The sequence below is a fragment of the Atheta coriaria genome, unplaced genomic scaffold (genome assembly GCF_025399875.1).
Source record: "Atheta coriaria isolate IRGN ID8LTWV9N9 unplaced genomic scaffold, Caltech_Dcor_3.1 hic_scaffold_56_pilon, whole genome shotgun sequence".
In the NCBI taxonomy this organism is placed as follows: domain Eukaryota; kingdom Metazoa; phylum Arthropoda; class Insecta; order Coleoptera; family Staphylinidae; genus Dalotia; species Dalotia coriaria.
In genome coordinates, this window is record NW_027045498.1 from 37176 (window position 1) to 49936 (window position 12761).

Below are 12761 nucleotides of genomic sequence, written 5' to 3' on the forward strand. Positions count from 1 at the left end.
AGCGATGTTATTGCCTTCTACATCACCCTGCAAATTGCGACTGTGCTGATTGTATTGCGGGTAGAAAGGAGGTGCGTGAAGAGGATCATTGCAAAGAGATGGAAAAACGGCGCAAGCAATTGTTGGAAATAGTGGAACGTATGGGGAGCAAGCGAGGAAAAGATTGTGATTGTTTACAATGCGAAGTCATGAACATTTTGAGTCATGTCGATATAGCCGTGATCGAGGAACGGAGTGTCGGTGTTCCTGGCATGCGGAGTGCATAAGGAGGAAGAGGATTGCTACTCTACCGAAAGCTGAAGATTATTGGTAGGCCATTAAGAATGTCATATATTAAAGAACTTAAATGAAAATAAATATGCATGGCGTTAATTTACGTTACGTTATAACAAATATCTTTTGTTCATATCAATATAAGCATATCTGTCTTTAATAAAAAGGCAATGCCGAATCGGTTTATGCATGTATTAATTATTCAAAGGTTACATAAGCGATTCTCTTAAAAATATAGTTAAATATCTATATTAATACTATATGCAGTAGGCAACGGCCATACCACGTTGAATATACCGGTTCTCGTCCGATCACCGAAGTCAAGCAACGTCGGGCGCGGGTAGTACTTGGATGGGAGACCGCTTGGGAACTCCGCGTGCAGTTGCCTTTTTGTTATTGAACAATATTAGAATTGGCGTATAAAAAACAACAAACGCCAAACCTGTTTGCTGAAAAAAATCAGAATTAAATTTATTGTTAAATACACAACATCGACATTCAATCAGGTTCATTATATGAACTTTTTCCGATTTGTAGCTATGCGTTTCCAGATTTATCTTATTGGAGAAGGCAACCGTGATTGTTATCAATAGGTTTGAGGTAGTCTTCCGGCCTTAATAGCCCAATCCTTGATTGATATCCTCAGTACCTCCTGGTGTCTCAATGTTTTACTTATAGCACGCAACATTTGAAAATATTACTTGTTCAATAAGGATGTTGACTGTATTCAAATAAAAACATAATTTGTACACTAAATGATTGTTTTACTGAATTACTGAAAATCACAATATTTTGCCTTATTTTTTGGTGCGAACTTTGAAAAGGAAGTTCCGATTAATATTAAAAGTTACCAAGTTTAACTATATGAATATGGTTTAGTTAAGAAACTTTGTAAACCTTTTTAAATATGTCATAGTGAAATTTAAGTTAGCTTGTGTTTTATTGATATTTGAAAAACTTTTTACAAGTTAAAACCTACTCAAACAACAAGCAACAATTAAACACAGTCGATATTAAATAGTAAAAATTTTGTTAAGACTTAGTTCTTTATTGACGAGATTCAAACTTGTTTTTCAAAGTTCAAACTTATTTTGGAATTTTGAAAAGTCTTTCAAAGGTCTTTTATAACCTGTAACCTGCGGAAATATAAGGCTTAAGAAACAAAACAAAAAAAGTTGTATAATAATACTTCTAAGTATTTAAGAATTGCAATGACAAGAAATTAATTATGTCCATTGTTTCATTCGTGTGTACTCGTATATGATACTGTGCTGTGAAGTACCAGTACTTCCCCGAGTCCCGGTGATGTTTACACTTTGCAGAATCGCATTCCGTTTACTGATTTACATTAATAAACTTTATCGCATTTGAGAGTAATCGTATAAAAAAGTATAAATACTGCTCGAGTTCAATTCGTAGTCATCAGTTAACACTTGTTGATTAGTTAACTATCAAGCATTGTGCTAAGATTTGTTTTTAACAAACATAACACTTACTCAAAACTTAAAAATGAAATTGTGCGTGGTTTTTTTTGTTGTTGCCATGGTAGCCTGCAGCATTGCCTCACCATTGGAAGAGGATCATGATGGTAGGTAAATATAATTAACTTTAACAAATTTTTAATTGATGTTAATAATAGAGAATTAGTCTAGTTTGAATTAGAAATATAAATTAAGAGTAAATTCTTTTGAAATCGTTAAAATGTCAATTTTAAATTATTGGAAATTATTATATAGGATATTTGATCTTTATTCAATACTAAATTTTGCGAACAAATTAGGTACGCCTAATTAATTGCTTTTTTGCTCTTTGGATCTATTATGTGACAATTTATACAACTCTAATTATGATTTAATCATTATATATTAAAGGTTATCTCCTATTTTATACCATTTTATTTATATATTTTACTACAAAAAGGAGCTTATTTGCTTTTCCTTATTTAATAATATCTTTATATCAAAATTTATCAAAATTGATTAAATCGTTGATGCGTGAAAGCGTCACAAACAAACAAATAAACACAAATTTGCATTTATAATAGTAAAACGAACCATAATATACCATAAGTCATATACAGTATATGCAATGTATTATAATAATATCACTATTCTATTAATTGCGTTAAAATAACTTTTTGTTTAATTTTTTTGTAGGAAACCTGGTATTATCAAGAGTTCGTAGAGTAACCTGCGATTTATTGAGCGTTGACACTCCCTTCGGTTCATTGAATCATGCTGCCTGCGCCGGCCATTGCCTGAAGAAGGGCTACAAAGGTGAAGATGCATCGATGGCGTCTGTAACTGCCGTCGTTGAGCATGCAACTTCAAATGTCTTTATTTGGCACCTACCAGTGACGACTTCTGATTCTACTCTGGACATTCCAATAACTTAACCACAGCTTTAATATTTTATACCTACCTTTTTCTACATCATGTTTTTATTTGTTTTATAAAATATAAATAAATATCTATAAGTAACTTATATATCTATATATATAAAATTTGCGTGTCACAGTGTTTGTTTCCATACTCCTCCGAAACGGCTTTACCGATTTTTACCAAATTTTATATGCGTATTCAGTAGGTCTGAGAATCGGCTAACATCTATTTTTCATACCCTCAAGAGATAAGGGTTGTTCAATTCTTTAACTTTTTTAAAATTTTGACAAATTTCGTTTTTTATTTTTTATAATGTGGAATTAAAATACATACAACCCTAAATTTTTTTAGTTTTTTATCACCAAACCCCATTTCTTTTTATAGCCACTTTAGTAATTTAATCATTTTTCATCCCGCTCAAAGAAAATTTATGCGTATTCAGTAGGTCTGAGAATCGGTAACTTCATATCTTAAGTGATGGCAATACCACCTTAATTTTTAAATTTTAGTCGAAATTTTTGTTTTTATTTTTTAATGTGGCATTAAAATATACATACAACCCTTAAATTTTTAGTTTTCTACTACCACCTTATTTTTATAATAAGTAAGTTACTTTTTGTCTACACCAAAATTTATCTAGAAACTTGAAATAATTGAACTAAATAAATTATTATTTTAAACTTACCTTGATTTTCGTCTTCTACCGGTGTAGGAGATGCAAAACTACACGCGAGCACACCGAAGATCATCACTAAATGTAACAGCTTCATTGTTTGTTGTATATTGAAAGTTAGTTCGAATAGAATTGATGACATTGTTTTAAATTTTGCTTCTATATATATTTTGTTCAAAATAATGTAAACCTGTTACAAATGTAGATGTTTTTTTAAATTTACGTATTTGTATTGATTATTTGTAACTACGTCAGTGCCACCAGTCATGGTGTTAGTTGCGGATTAGATAACAATGTAAATTGACAAGTAGTCGTGTTATTCTTTGAACTGTCGAAATAAATTTGCACCGGGGAAGTACATGTGAAGATATAATGCACAATGTTACAATGTTATAAGTTTGTCTAAAAATATATTGAGTAAAATTAAAAGAAAAACACAAAAGAACACAGAGAAAAACACTAAACCATCTGAATACGTATTACTGAAAATATAACTGAAGAAACTTCTTATCTTGGTGAGTATGCAAAATATACAATTGCTTTATGCCCGTGGTTCAAAACTTGCACTTATTTCTATTATTTTAATCTCATTACTCAATTCTTCAAATTTACTGCTGATCATTAAGTTCTTGTTTATAAACTGATAAAAGTTTAGAATTTATGGGACTCTTTTCTAATATGATTGTTATCCTAACCTGCGTCGGTTTTGAATTACTGCCAAATGTGCAGGCCGATACATCAAATACGCTCACAATTTCTGACACTGCCGAAATTAAAACGTTAGATTGGGATGAATCGTTGTCAATCGAAATTCATACGCGATGGATTAATTTTATTGAGAATCTATCCAACTTGGGTCAAATTAAAATAAATCGGCGTATCATGTGTGTTAAAACTTTAACATTAAAAAATAATCATTTCTCTCTTGAATAAAAATAAGCCATCTAACAAACAAATACTATAAGCATGAAATCCGAGAAGAATCACCCTCCGCCAACTTCTGACGCGATCAGGCCACTAGATGACTCACAAAGTCAGCGTTAGGGGCGGTGCCACGAGCTCCCCTCGCCACAATGAACTACTGAGGTGCCAGCCAACATCACGAGCTCCCCTCGCAACTACTGGGGTACCAGCAAACATTTAACGTACTCATTCATTCTGTTTTGTGCCAGCATCATAGGAACACTACATCGGTACAGTATTTTTAATCCACCCAAAATTACTGCTAGAAGGTACGAGTAACACTACATCGGTACTGTATTTCAGTTCACCCAAAACTACTGCTACAAGGTATGAGTAAACACATTTCATTACGAACTCCACTTGATACTAACAGCCATCATGCGACTCATACCTAATCTCAATCGACCAAGGCTATGCTCCTTTAACGCTGTGTACGTTTCTTTTTCTTTTTGCGAGTGTTTAACCATCCGGATTGGTTTTCGTTTAGACCCTCATTCTGAACCGCCCCCGGGGTTAGGTCTCCACTATTTGGATAGTTCAGCCCCTGGTGCTGAGCTACTCTCTGGGGTTCAAACACTCCGTACAGGGTACACAGTGTTACTTTGAATCGTCTTCGGCTTAACTGTCCGGTATGGTTTTCCTTCAGACCCTCGTTCTGAACCGCCCCCGGGTTAAGCTGAACTACCCCTGGGTTCCTGTCAACAACCTACCATTTCCACACTGTTACTTTGAACCTCTTTAGTCTTAACCACCGGATCGGTTACGTTCAGCCCATCGTGCTGAAACGCCCCTGATGTTAACTACTTACGATCAATGAGCAAATTAACAGATACCGACACTTTTCCATATACAAAGCATACAACCAGTAATCTACGATGTTTACTACGCTCCTAAGGTAGACACATTTTGAACGATCAGACGAGTAAAAACGTACGAGTTACCGAGCGAATGATCTGACGATAATGCAAGCAGTTGTACCTACTAACTTCCAGGAAGCCATTCGTAAGAAGGAGACGAGACACACCTACACATCCACATCAGCAGCCTCATTTACCATTACACCGGGATCAGATTACACAGACACCACAATCTTGAGTCAATTACATTTTGTTTATAACTACATACTTGCACTGTTAACTAAATTCATAACAAGTTTCTAACCACATTTTATGTATTAAATAAAAAGTGAATTGGGCCACAGCTAGTAAAAGTATTTCCACCTTAGCCGCCTCGCGGCCATTTCAAACAGCAGCTTGTCTGGAAACCTGAGTACCATATGTTATCTATATATATATAAAAGAAAGTCGTGTTACAACTCCTTATAACTAAAGAACGGCTAATCTAATTTGAAGCAAAAATTGGTGGGAGAGGTGCAGCTTAGGGCCAGGAGAAGGTAATAGGATACTCTTTTGAAGTGTAAACTTTTCTAAAGGCACTAAAACGACACTAAAAGAGACAAACATATTTGCGTATATGGATTATCTCTTGGTGGGAGAATACATGTTCCAAATACAAAAGTTTCTATTATCCCGCCTCTTTTAAAAGTGTTAGATAAAGTTCCCGTGTTGGCGACGCGTGTATATGTGTGTAATGTGTGGGTTGGAAATCTGGGACTGGTTGATGTTTCTTTTGTTTGGAGAAGGTTGGTTTAGATACTTTTAGCCAAAACCCCGTAGAGGAATACTCAAACGACACTAAAGGAAACAAACATATTCGTTTATATATGGTTTAGCTTACGTAAGCGAAAAGAGCACAATAAATATAATGATTTCTATTATCTCCGTCCGCCCTTGTGCAACCAGCTTCCCCAAGCATAGACGTGCGATTCGTAGCGTCCCTCTAAGCATAGACGTGCGTGAAACGTTAAGATTTTTAAAGGAAACCGCAAACCCAAATCAGCGTAAATGGAAACAAAACATATTCCGCTTATATGGTTTAGCCTACGGGAAAAAAGAGCACACCAAATAATAAGCTTTATCTCCGTCTCCCCTTGTGCAATCTGTAGCCTGCATAGACGTGCGGGTTTGTACCTACCCAACATGCAGCGACCGTAAAATCGATCAAATCTTATCCGACAAAACCGTAATGCAAACTAGGGATCTGGGGTTGACTTGCGAAATGAAAAGGACTCGGAAGAAGAACAAGAAATTGCAATGAAAAGCGCCAGCAGTATTACTCCGACGCTTCTCAACTACAAGAGCAAAAGCGATATGGAACAAAGTTTGCTGGCCAGCTAGTAATTCTAAATAAACCCTAGTAACTGACACTTCAAAATTTCAAAGCCGTGACCCTGTCTATAACAATCACGGCACGAACGTAGTCCTGTATATGACACTCTGAAACTTCAAATCCGACGGACGTGCGGCTGGGTAAACTCTGCTCTGGGTGGTACATGTAAGTCTTCGTCCAATGCAATTCATAAAGTCTAGGAATTGCCCGCCGCGCTCTGCTCGAGCTCGTCCTGCACAGTTTATCATTAACAAAATGCCAGTGACCAAGACGATTAAATATTTCAAATACAAACCGGCTTTGTGCGATGCTTCGTAGCATAGACGTGTGTATGTGTGTACGTGAGGGTTGAAATTGACCGGTTGATGTTTTTGTTTGGAGAAGGTTACTAGGATACTTTTTGAAGTGAAAACTCCTTTAGAGAACACTAAACGACACTAAAAGGAAACAAACATATTCGCTTATATGGTTTAGCCTACGGAAGAAAAAGAGCACACAAATATAATGTTTTCTATTATCTCCGTCTGCCCTTTGTGCAATTCGTAGCTTCCCCCTAAGCATAGACGTGCGATTCGTAGCGTCCCCCTAAGCATAGACGTGCGTGAAACGTTACATTTTTAAAGGAAACCGCAACCCAAATCAGTGTAAAAGGAAACAAACATATTCGCTTATATGGTTTAGCCTACGGGAAAAAAAGAGCACACAAATATAATGTTTTTTTATCTCCGTCTCCCCTTTGTGCAATTCGTAGCTTCCCCCTTTGCATAGACGTGCGTGGGTTTGTACTCACTCAACATGCAGCGACCAAAACGATCAAATCTTATCCGACAAAACCGTAATGCAACTAGGATTCGAAGGATTGCGAATGAAAGGACTGAAGAAGAACAAGAAATTGCACGTGAAAAGCGCCGTGTTAGTATTACTCGACGTGCTTCTCAATCACAAGAGCAAAGCGAGGCGGAACAAAGTTTGCCGGGTCAGCTAGTAATTTAAATAAATCCCTAGTAACTGACACTTCAAAATAAAGCCGACCCTGTCTATAACAATCACGGCACGAACGTCCTGTATATGACACTTGAAACTTCAAATCCGACGGACGCGGTCGCGCCATTTTTTCTGTTTATGTCAGCGACTTGCGTCTCTGTTCTGTACGTGTGTGTGTCTACGCATTATAAAGTTCAGGGAAATGCCCGGTTGGTGTGTTTGTTTCGAGTTTCTGATTATCGTGCCAATATTATCATTAACAAAATGCCGCGACCAAGACGATTAAATATTTCAACACAAAACCGGTTATATCGCAGACGTAGTGGTGATTATTGAGGAATTCTGTGTAAAAATTATGTTTGAGTGATGAATTATGCGAAAGGCAGGACACCCTCAGCCCATTTAATTTTTCAATATAAGGAATTATGTTAAAACTTGGTGCTAAGAAGTTCATTCGGCGCCATCTCTTCGATTAGTGGAGCAAATGGTATTTGATACGCCCTCTATAGTACAGTAAGTGTATACTTTACTTAGCTTGATTCTCTACAGTTGCGTAATTCAATAATTGCTTTCATCTTTGTTCGGCGTTTGTTACCACAAGTTGCCTTGTGCGCTCTTGTGTCTCACAAAGTACAGATTGATTTGATTACGTGGACTCGTAGGCAATGATTTTTGTAAGGCGGCGGAGTAGTGGGCAAGGTTTGAAAGGCGAGAAATCTACAAAGTAGGTTCTTAGGCTCACTAATTCGTCCGAGTGACTACTAAGCAGTTTTTTTTATTTCAAATGTTTTGGGATATCAATACAAACCCTTGTCAATTTCTTACAATTTTATACATAGCAAATTTGATAATTTTAGAGAATATAAACGGATATTGCTTTTTATGGAGGAAGTAATCAATGTTTTAAATATAAGACCTTAATTTAAGCAAAAATGGCGATATTATTATTTTTTCATCATGCAATGAATTCAATACATAATGTATCGTCTTTTTGATATTTTGAAGTGTCTGTTGAATTTCTAAATAATATATAGCCACATTAACATTTAGTTTGATAACAAAACATTCTTTTCTAAAAACTAGTGATAAAGTATTTAGCTAATAACATACGTTTAGTTTAAAGCGGGAGTAAAATTCAGCAATTTTTGTTATCATTTATCAATAGATTTATCGGTTTCCTGAGAGTTATTAGATGATTATTACAATCCATACTATGCGCAGTCTGGAGACGCTGACGTTATTTTCTCCTGCATTGACATCATCATTGTATACTTACAATCTCCAATTTTATTCCAATTTGTAGTAGTTCCATTTTTAACCTGAAATATAAAGATGAATATAGCACACATTATGATTTATAATAAACTTACTTCTTCCAAGACATAATTAAAGATATCCAATATATGATTATCCTTCCACTGTGAATTATTGATGAAAATATTTACAAATAATAATAAGCATTCTTCAATGATTTTATTCTCCGTAAAGTTCCCAATTTCATTTTTCACCAAATCAAGACATCCCTTAACTTTATCTGTATCATATTCATTTATAGTTTTGAAATAATGGTTCACCAAGTTACTAAAATAACCAAATAAGTTATAAAAGTATATGCATAATGTGTTGTTACTAACATTATCCAATAACTGAAATGCGTATCTTTTGGGTAGAGAAAGAACAAAATTAATGCTTGGTGTACGAAATGGGGCGTCAAACTGAACAAATCACATTTCCTAATTTATAATTATCTATTGAATTTCTTATAACGTAGTTTATAATATCTAATCAATACTCATCATATAATATCGCAACTTATCCTCAAATCTCGTTTCAATATCCAATTGCTCCAATTTGGACTTTATTGTCCCATCGATATTTTGAAGTGTCTGTAAAATTTGAAAATATTATATAGTCATAAATATTTAGTTTGAGTACAAAACTTACTATTTGAGGACTAGTGATATAGTACTCTGCATATACTTTTGCGCAAAGAGATATTGCGTAGTCGTCATTACTATAGGCTGAAATTAAATTCAGCAACGATTTACGAATCAATGATTGATCAATGTCTGGATGTTTGTTATTATCAATCAGTAGGTTTAGCAGTTTGCTATAAACAAAATTTCAATATGAGGTTTTTAGATGATTGCTACAATACGTACAATGCATAATATTGTATATCGGCATCGCTTTTGTCATTTTCCATTGCAAGCACAATATGCTCTGACATAAGTTCATACTTGAAATCTGCGATGTTACCAAAATTTGCAGAATCAAATTGATTATTCAACTTCTCCAAACTAAACAATTTATTGCAATTTTTAGCCTAAAATATAAACAAGAATATTGCACACGTTATGATTTAATGTAAACTTACTTCTTTCAAAAAAAAATTTAAAGTAGCCGAAATATCATTTTTCTCCCATTGTGAATTATTGATGAAAATATTTACAAATAATAATAAGCATTGTTCAATTATTTGTTCCTCCGTAAAGTTCTCAATTCCATTTTTCACCAAATTAAGGCATCCCTCAACTTTATCTGTACCATATTCATTTATAGTTTTGAAATAATGGTTCACCAAGTTACTAAAATAACCAAATAAGTTATACAAGAATATGCATAATGTGTTGTTACTTACATTATCCAATAATTGAAAATCTTATCTTTGGAGTTCATATTCATTACTTGTAAAACCTTGTTCAATACAACTTCAGCAATTTTATCATTGCTTGTTTTCATCAATGTCTTAACAACATGTTTGAAAAGTTCACTTTGCACATTATCTTTGCCACTATATTCTATGAAAACCTGGAATCAATATATCAATATTATTAACTACACATAACCTAATTACATATACTTACCAAATATAATATGTATTTAAGTAGGGTTTCATTATTATTGCTTATAACCAAGTTTAATGGTGTAATTAATTGCAAATCGTATGTGACTAATAAATGCGGAAACACATCATATATGCGTTGAACCATGTCAGGATTGTTGCTTTCAACAGCAAAATGCAAACAGTTACGGCCATTTTGAGCATTAAATAGTATTTTATTACTTTCAGTAATATTATTTACTTTAAACCCAGTTGCGCCCTTATTTAATAGTAGTTGGATGATATTATCACGTTTATGTTGGATTGCCAGTGACAGTGGAGTATCTTTGTGAATGTTGAGACAATTTAAATTAGACCCAATCTTAATCAGATATTGCACTACTTTTTCTGCTCCATGTATACATGCAATATGCAGATATGTATTCAAATTGTTGTCTAATTGGAAATCAGGTACATTGTAGTAAAATAATTTGATTATTTGATTCAAGGCTTTTTCATCATTCAGGCATATTACATAATAAGCAATTATCTTCCAAACATTTTGTTGCTGTGGCTCTATGGTATCTGTTCTAATGCACAATTCATTCACGAATTTGTTAAGGTTGGCCATAATAATTTTCTCCAAAATGTACTTTGTGATATTAGTATTACCAGCCATATTGGCAATTTGAAAAATTGAATTGCCATATTTATTGATATCGTTTATAAAGTTTGGATTTTTCTTCAAAATAAAATCAAACAGATATACATTGTCCTTTTTGTTTTGTGCAGTCATTTCAAGTACATTGTGTCCGTTCTTGTCTCGCCAGTCTACCCATTTATTTTGAATATAATATAACAATTTTTTAACTAGTTCTAAATCACCATCGATAATACGTTCAAAAAGATTTTCCATTGCCTTGATTTTGTTTAGTTGAATTTTATCTATTTCTTTCAGCTGATCCCCTTTCAGCACTTTTGTTATTTTCTCTATTACAAGTTCAGATGGGTCACTGATGTCAATTTCACCAGTAAGCAGTTTTGCAGTGTCTCTGACTGCCATTTCTTCATTCAAACCCAATAAATCAACAATGGGATCTCCATGAGCCAGATGATTTCTTAGTTTTCGACCAGTTAAAGTGGGATACATCTCTTGAAACCATTCGAAATTATTGTTTAGTCTCTTTTGTTCCCATAAGTTTTCTAATATAATCATAAGCTTTAATTCCATTTCCATATAGCAATCGGTAGGTGTTTGGGATTCACGCAGAGACTTTAACAAATCTTTGTATTCAGTCATACTTGAATCAGGAATGTCGTCTTTTAATTTTTTAATATCTACTTCTTCTTCGCATAGTTCTGGAGGTCTCTGGCTCAAAATTTCATCAATGAGATTTTTATGTGTTACTTTATAGAAATTTGGCAAATCTCCAATTTTATTTGAATCTTTTATAAATTGTTTGATGCCCTCATATTTCTTGTATATGAAATTTAATTTAATACCGTAGAAAGTGTTTGCTATCTTGTTTATATAATTTTCAATGAATATTTTATCAATCATTTTATCAGGAATACTTGTTAAATGAGATATTGTTTCTCTAAATTCATAAAGTATATCAACGTGTTCAGGAGGTAAAATATACTTTTTAATACATTTTATTAAATCTTCAGAAGCATTCGTTGTTTTATCAGTTTCCTTTAGACATTCACCAATTACTTGTAGTATTCGTAATATGATTAAGACATTCCCTTTCGGGTATGATTCAACATAATGACAAATTCTGTACAACACGTATACATCCCTTATTTCATGATATATCTCTTTAAAGTACTTAATTTTGTCTGTATGTTCTTCACCTAACATAATTTTTGATAGTTTTGTTTGATTCTTTACTTTTTCCAGATACTGTCGAAATACTTCAATAATGTTAGTGAGTATTTCTTGTGATATAAGTCCAATTTGATATAAATGAATCTCATCTCTTGAAGTGAAATACTTAATGTATTGCTGAAGATAAAATATGAACTGACGCCATGGTAATTCAGAAAGTACCCCTTCGAACAAAAATTGCATCGAATTCGTAAAGAATATAACTTGTTTTATGTGATAAAATAATTGTTCATTGTTCGGATTTTCCCATTTCGAAATAATGTCCATTTGTTTCATTAAATACTCCAATTTCCCCCTTTCTTCTTGGGTAAGTTCTTTCTTTTCGGGTAATTTTTTGTTATTTTTTGTTTTGTTTTGTTTTTTGTTTTTTGGCTTGTCATTTGAATAAAAACGATTTTTCAGTATAGTTGTGTTAATGAATTTGGCAACGTCATCTGGGATTTTAAAGTGTTGATCATTTAAGTATTTTGCACCCATTGCAAGTAACTCATCGTTAAAATCTTTGTTTAATGGACCAATAATATTCTTTATTTGGTCTATTCT

General features: G+C 33.6%; 1 protein-coding gene and 1 non-coding gene across 2 annotated transcripts; one reads left to right on the forward strand and one right to left on the reverse strand.

Moving 5' to 3' along the window:
* The first annotated feature begins 542 nt into the window (after positions 1-542).
* Positions 543-661, forward strand: LOC135802824 (5S ribosomal RNA). Its single transcript, XR_010550632.1, has one exon. It is a non-coding gene; the product is annotated as a 5S ribosomal RNA (ribosomal RNA).
* A 7597-nt stretch (positions 662-8258) lies between these two features.
* LOC135802809 (uncharacterized) lies at positions 8259-12761 on the reverse strand. Its single transcript, XM_065316437.1, has 8 exons — positions 10371-12761; positions 10145-10314; positions 9881-10091; positions 9666-9829; positions 9448-9613; positions 9138-9389; positions 8874-9084; positions 8259-8822 (listed from the first exon to the last, which is right to left on the reverse strand). The coding sequence occupies exons 1-6, from the start codon at positions 12693-12695 to the stop codon at positions 9285-9287; spliced, it is 3141 nt and encodes a 1046-aa protein (XP_065172509.1). The 5' UTR covers positions 12696-12761; the 3' UTR covers positions 8259-8822; positions 8874-9084; positions 9138-9284.

Coding starts and splice junctions, on each gene's coding strand:
- LOC135802809 (XM_065316437.1), bottom strand. CDS start 12,695: ATGGGTGCAAAATACTTAAATGATCAACACTTTAAAATCCCAGATGAC. Junction 9,614..9,665: donor GATATACAATATTATGCATT/GTACGTATTGTA, acceptor TTTTGTTTATAG/CAAACTGCTAAACCTACTGA. Junction 9,390..9,447: donor ATATCACTAGTCCTCAAATA/GTAAGTTTTGTA, acceptor CAAATTTTACAG/ACACTTCAAAATATCGATGG.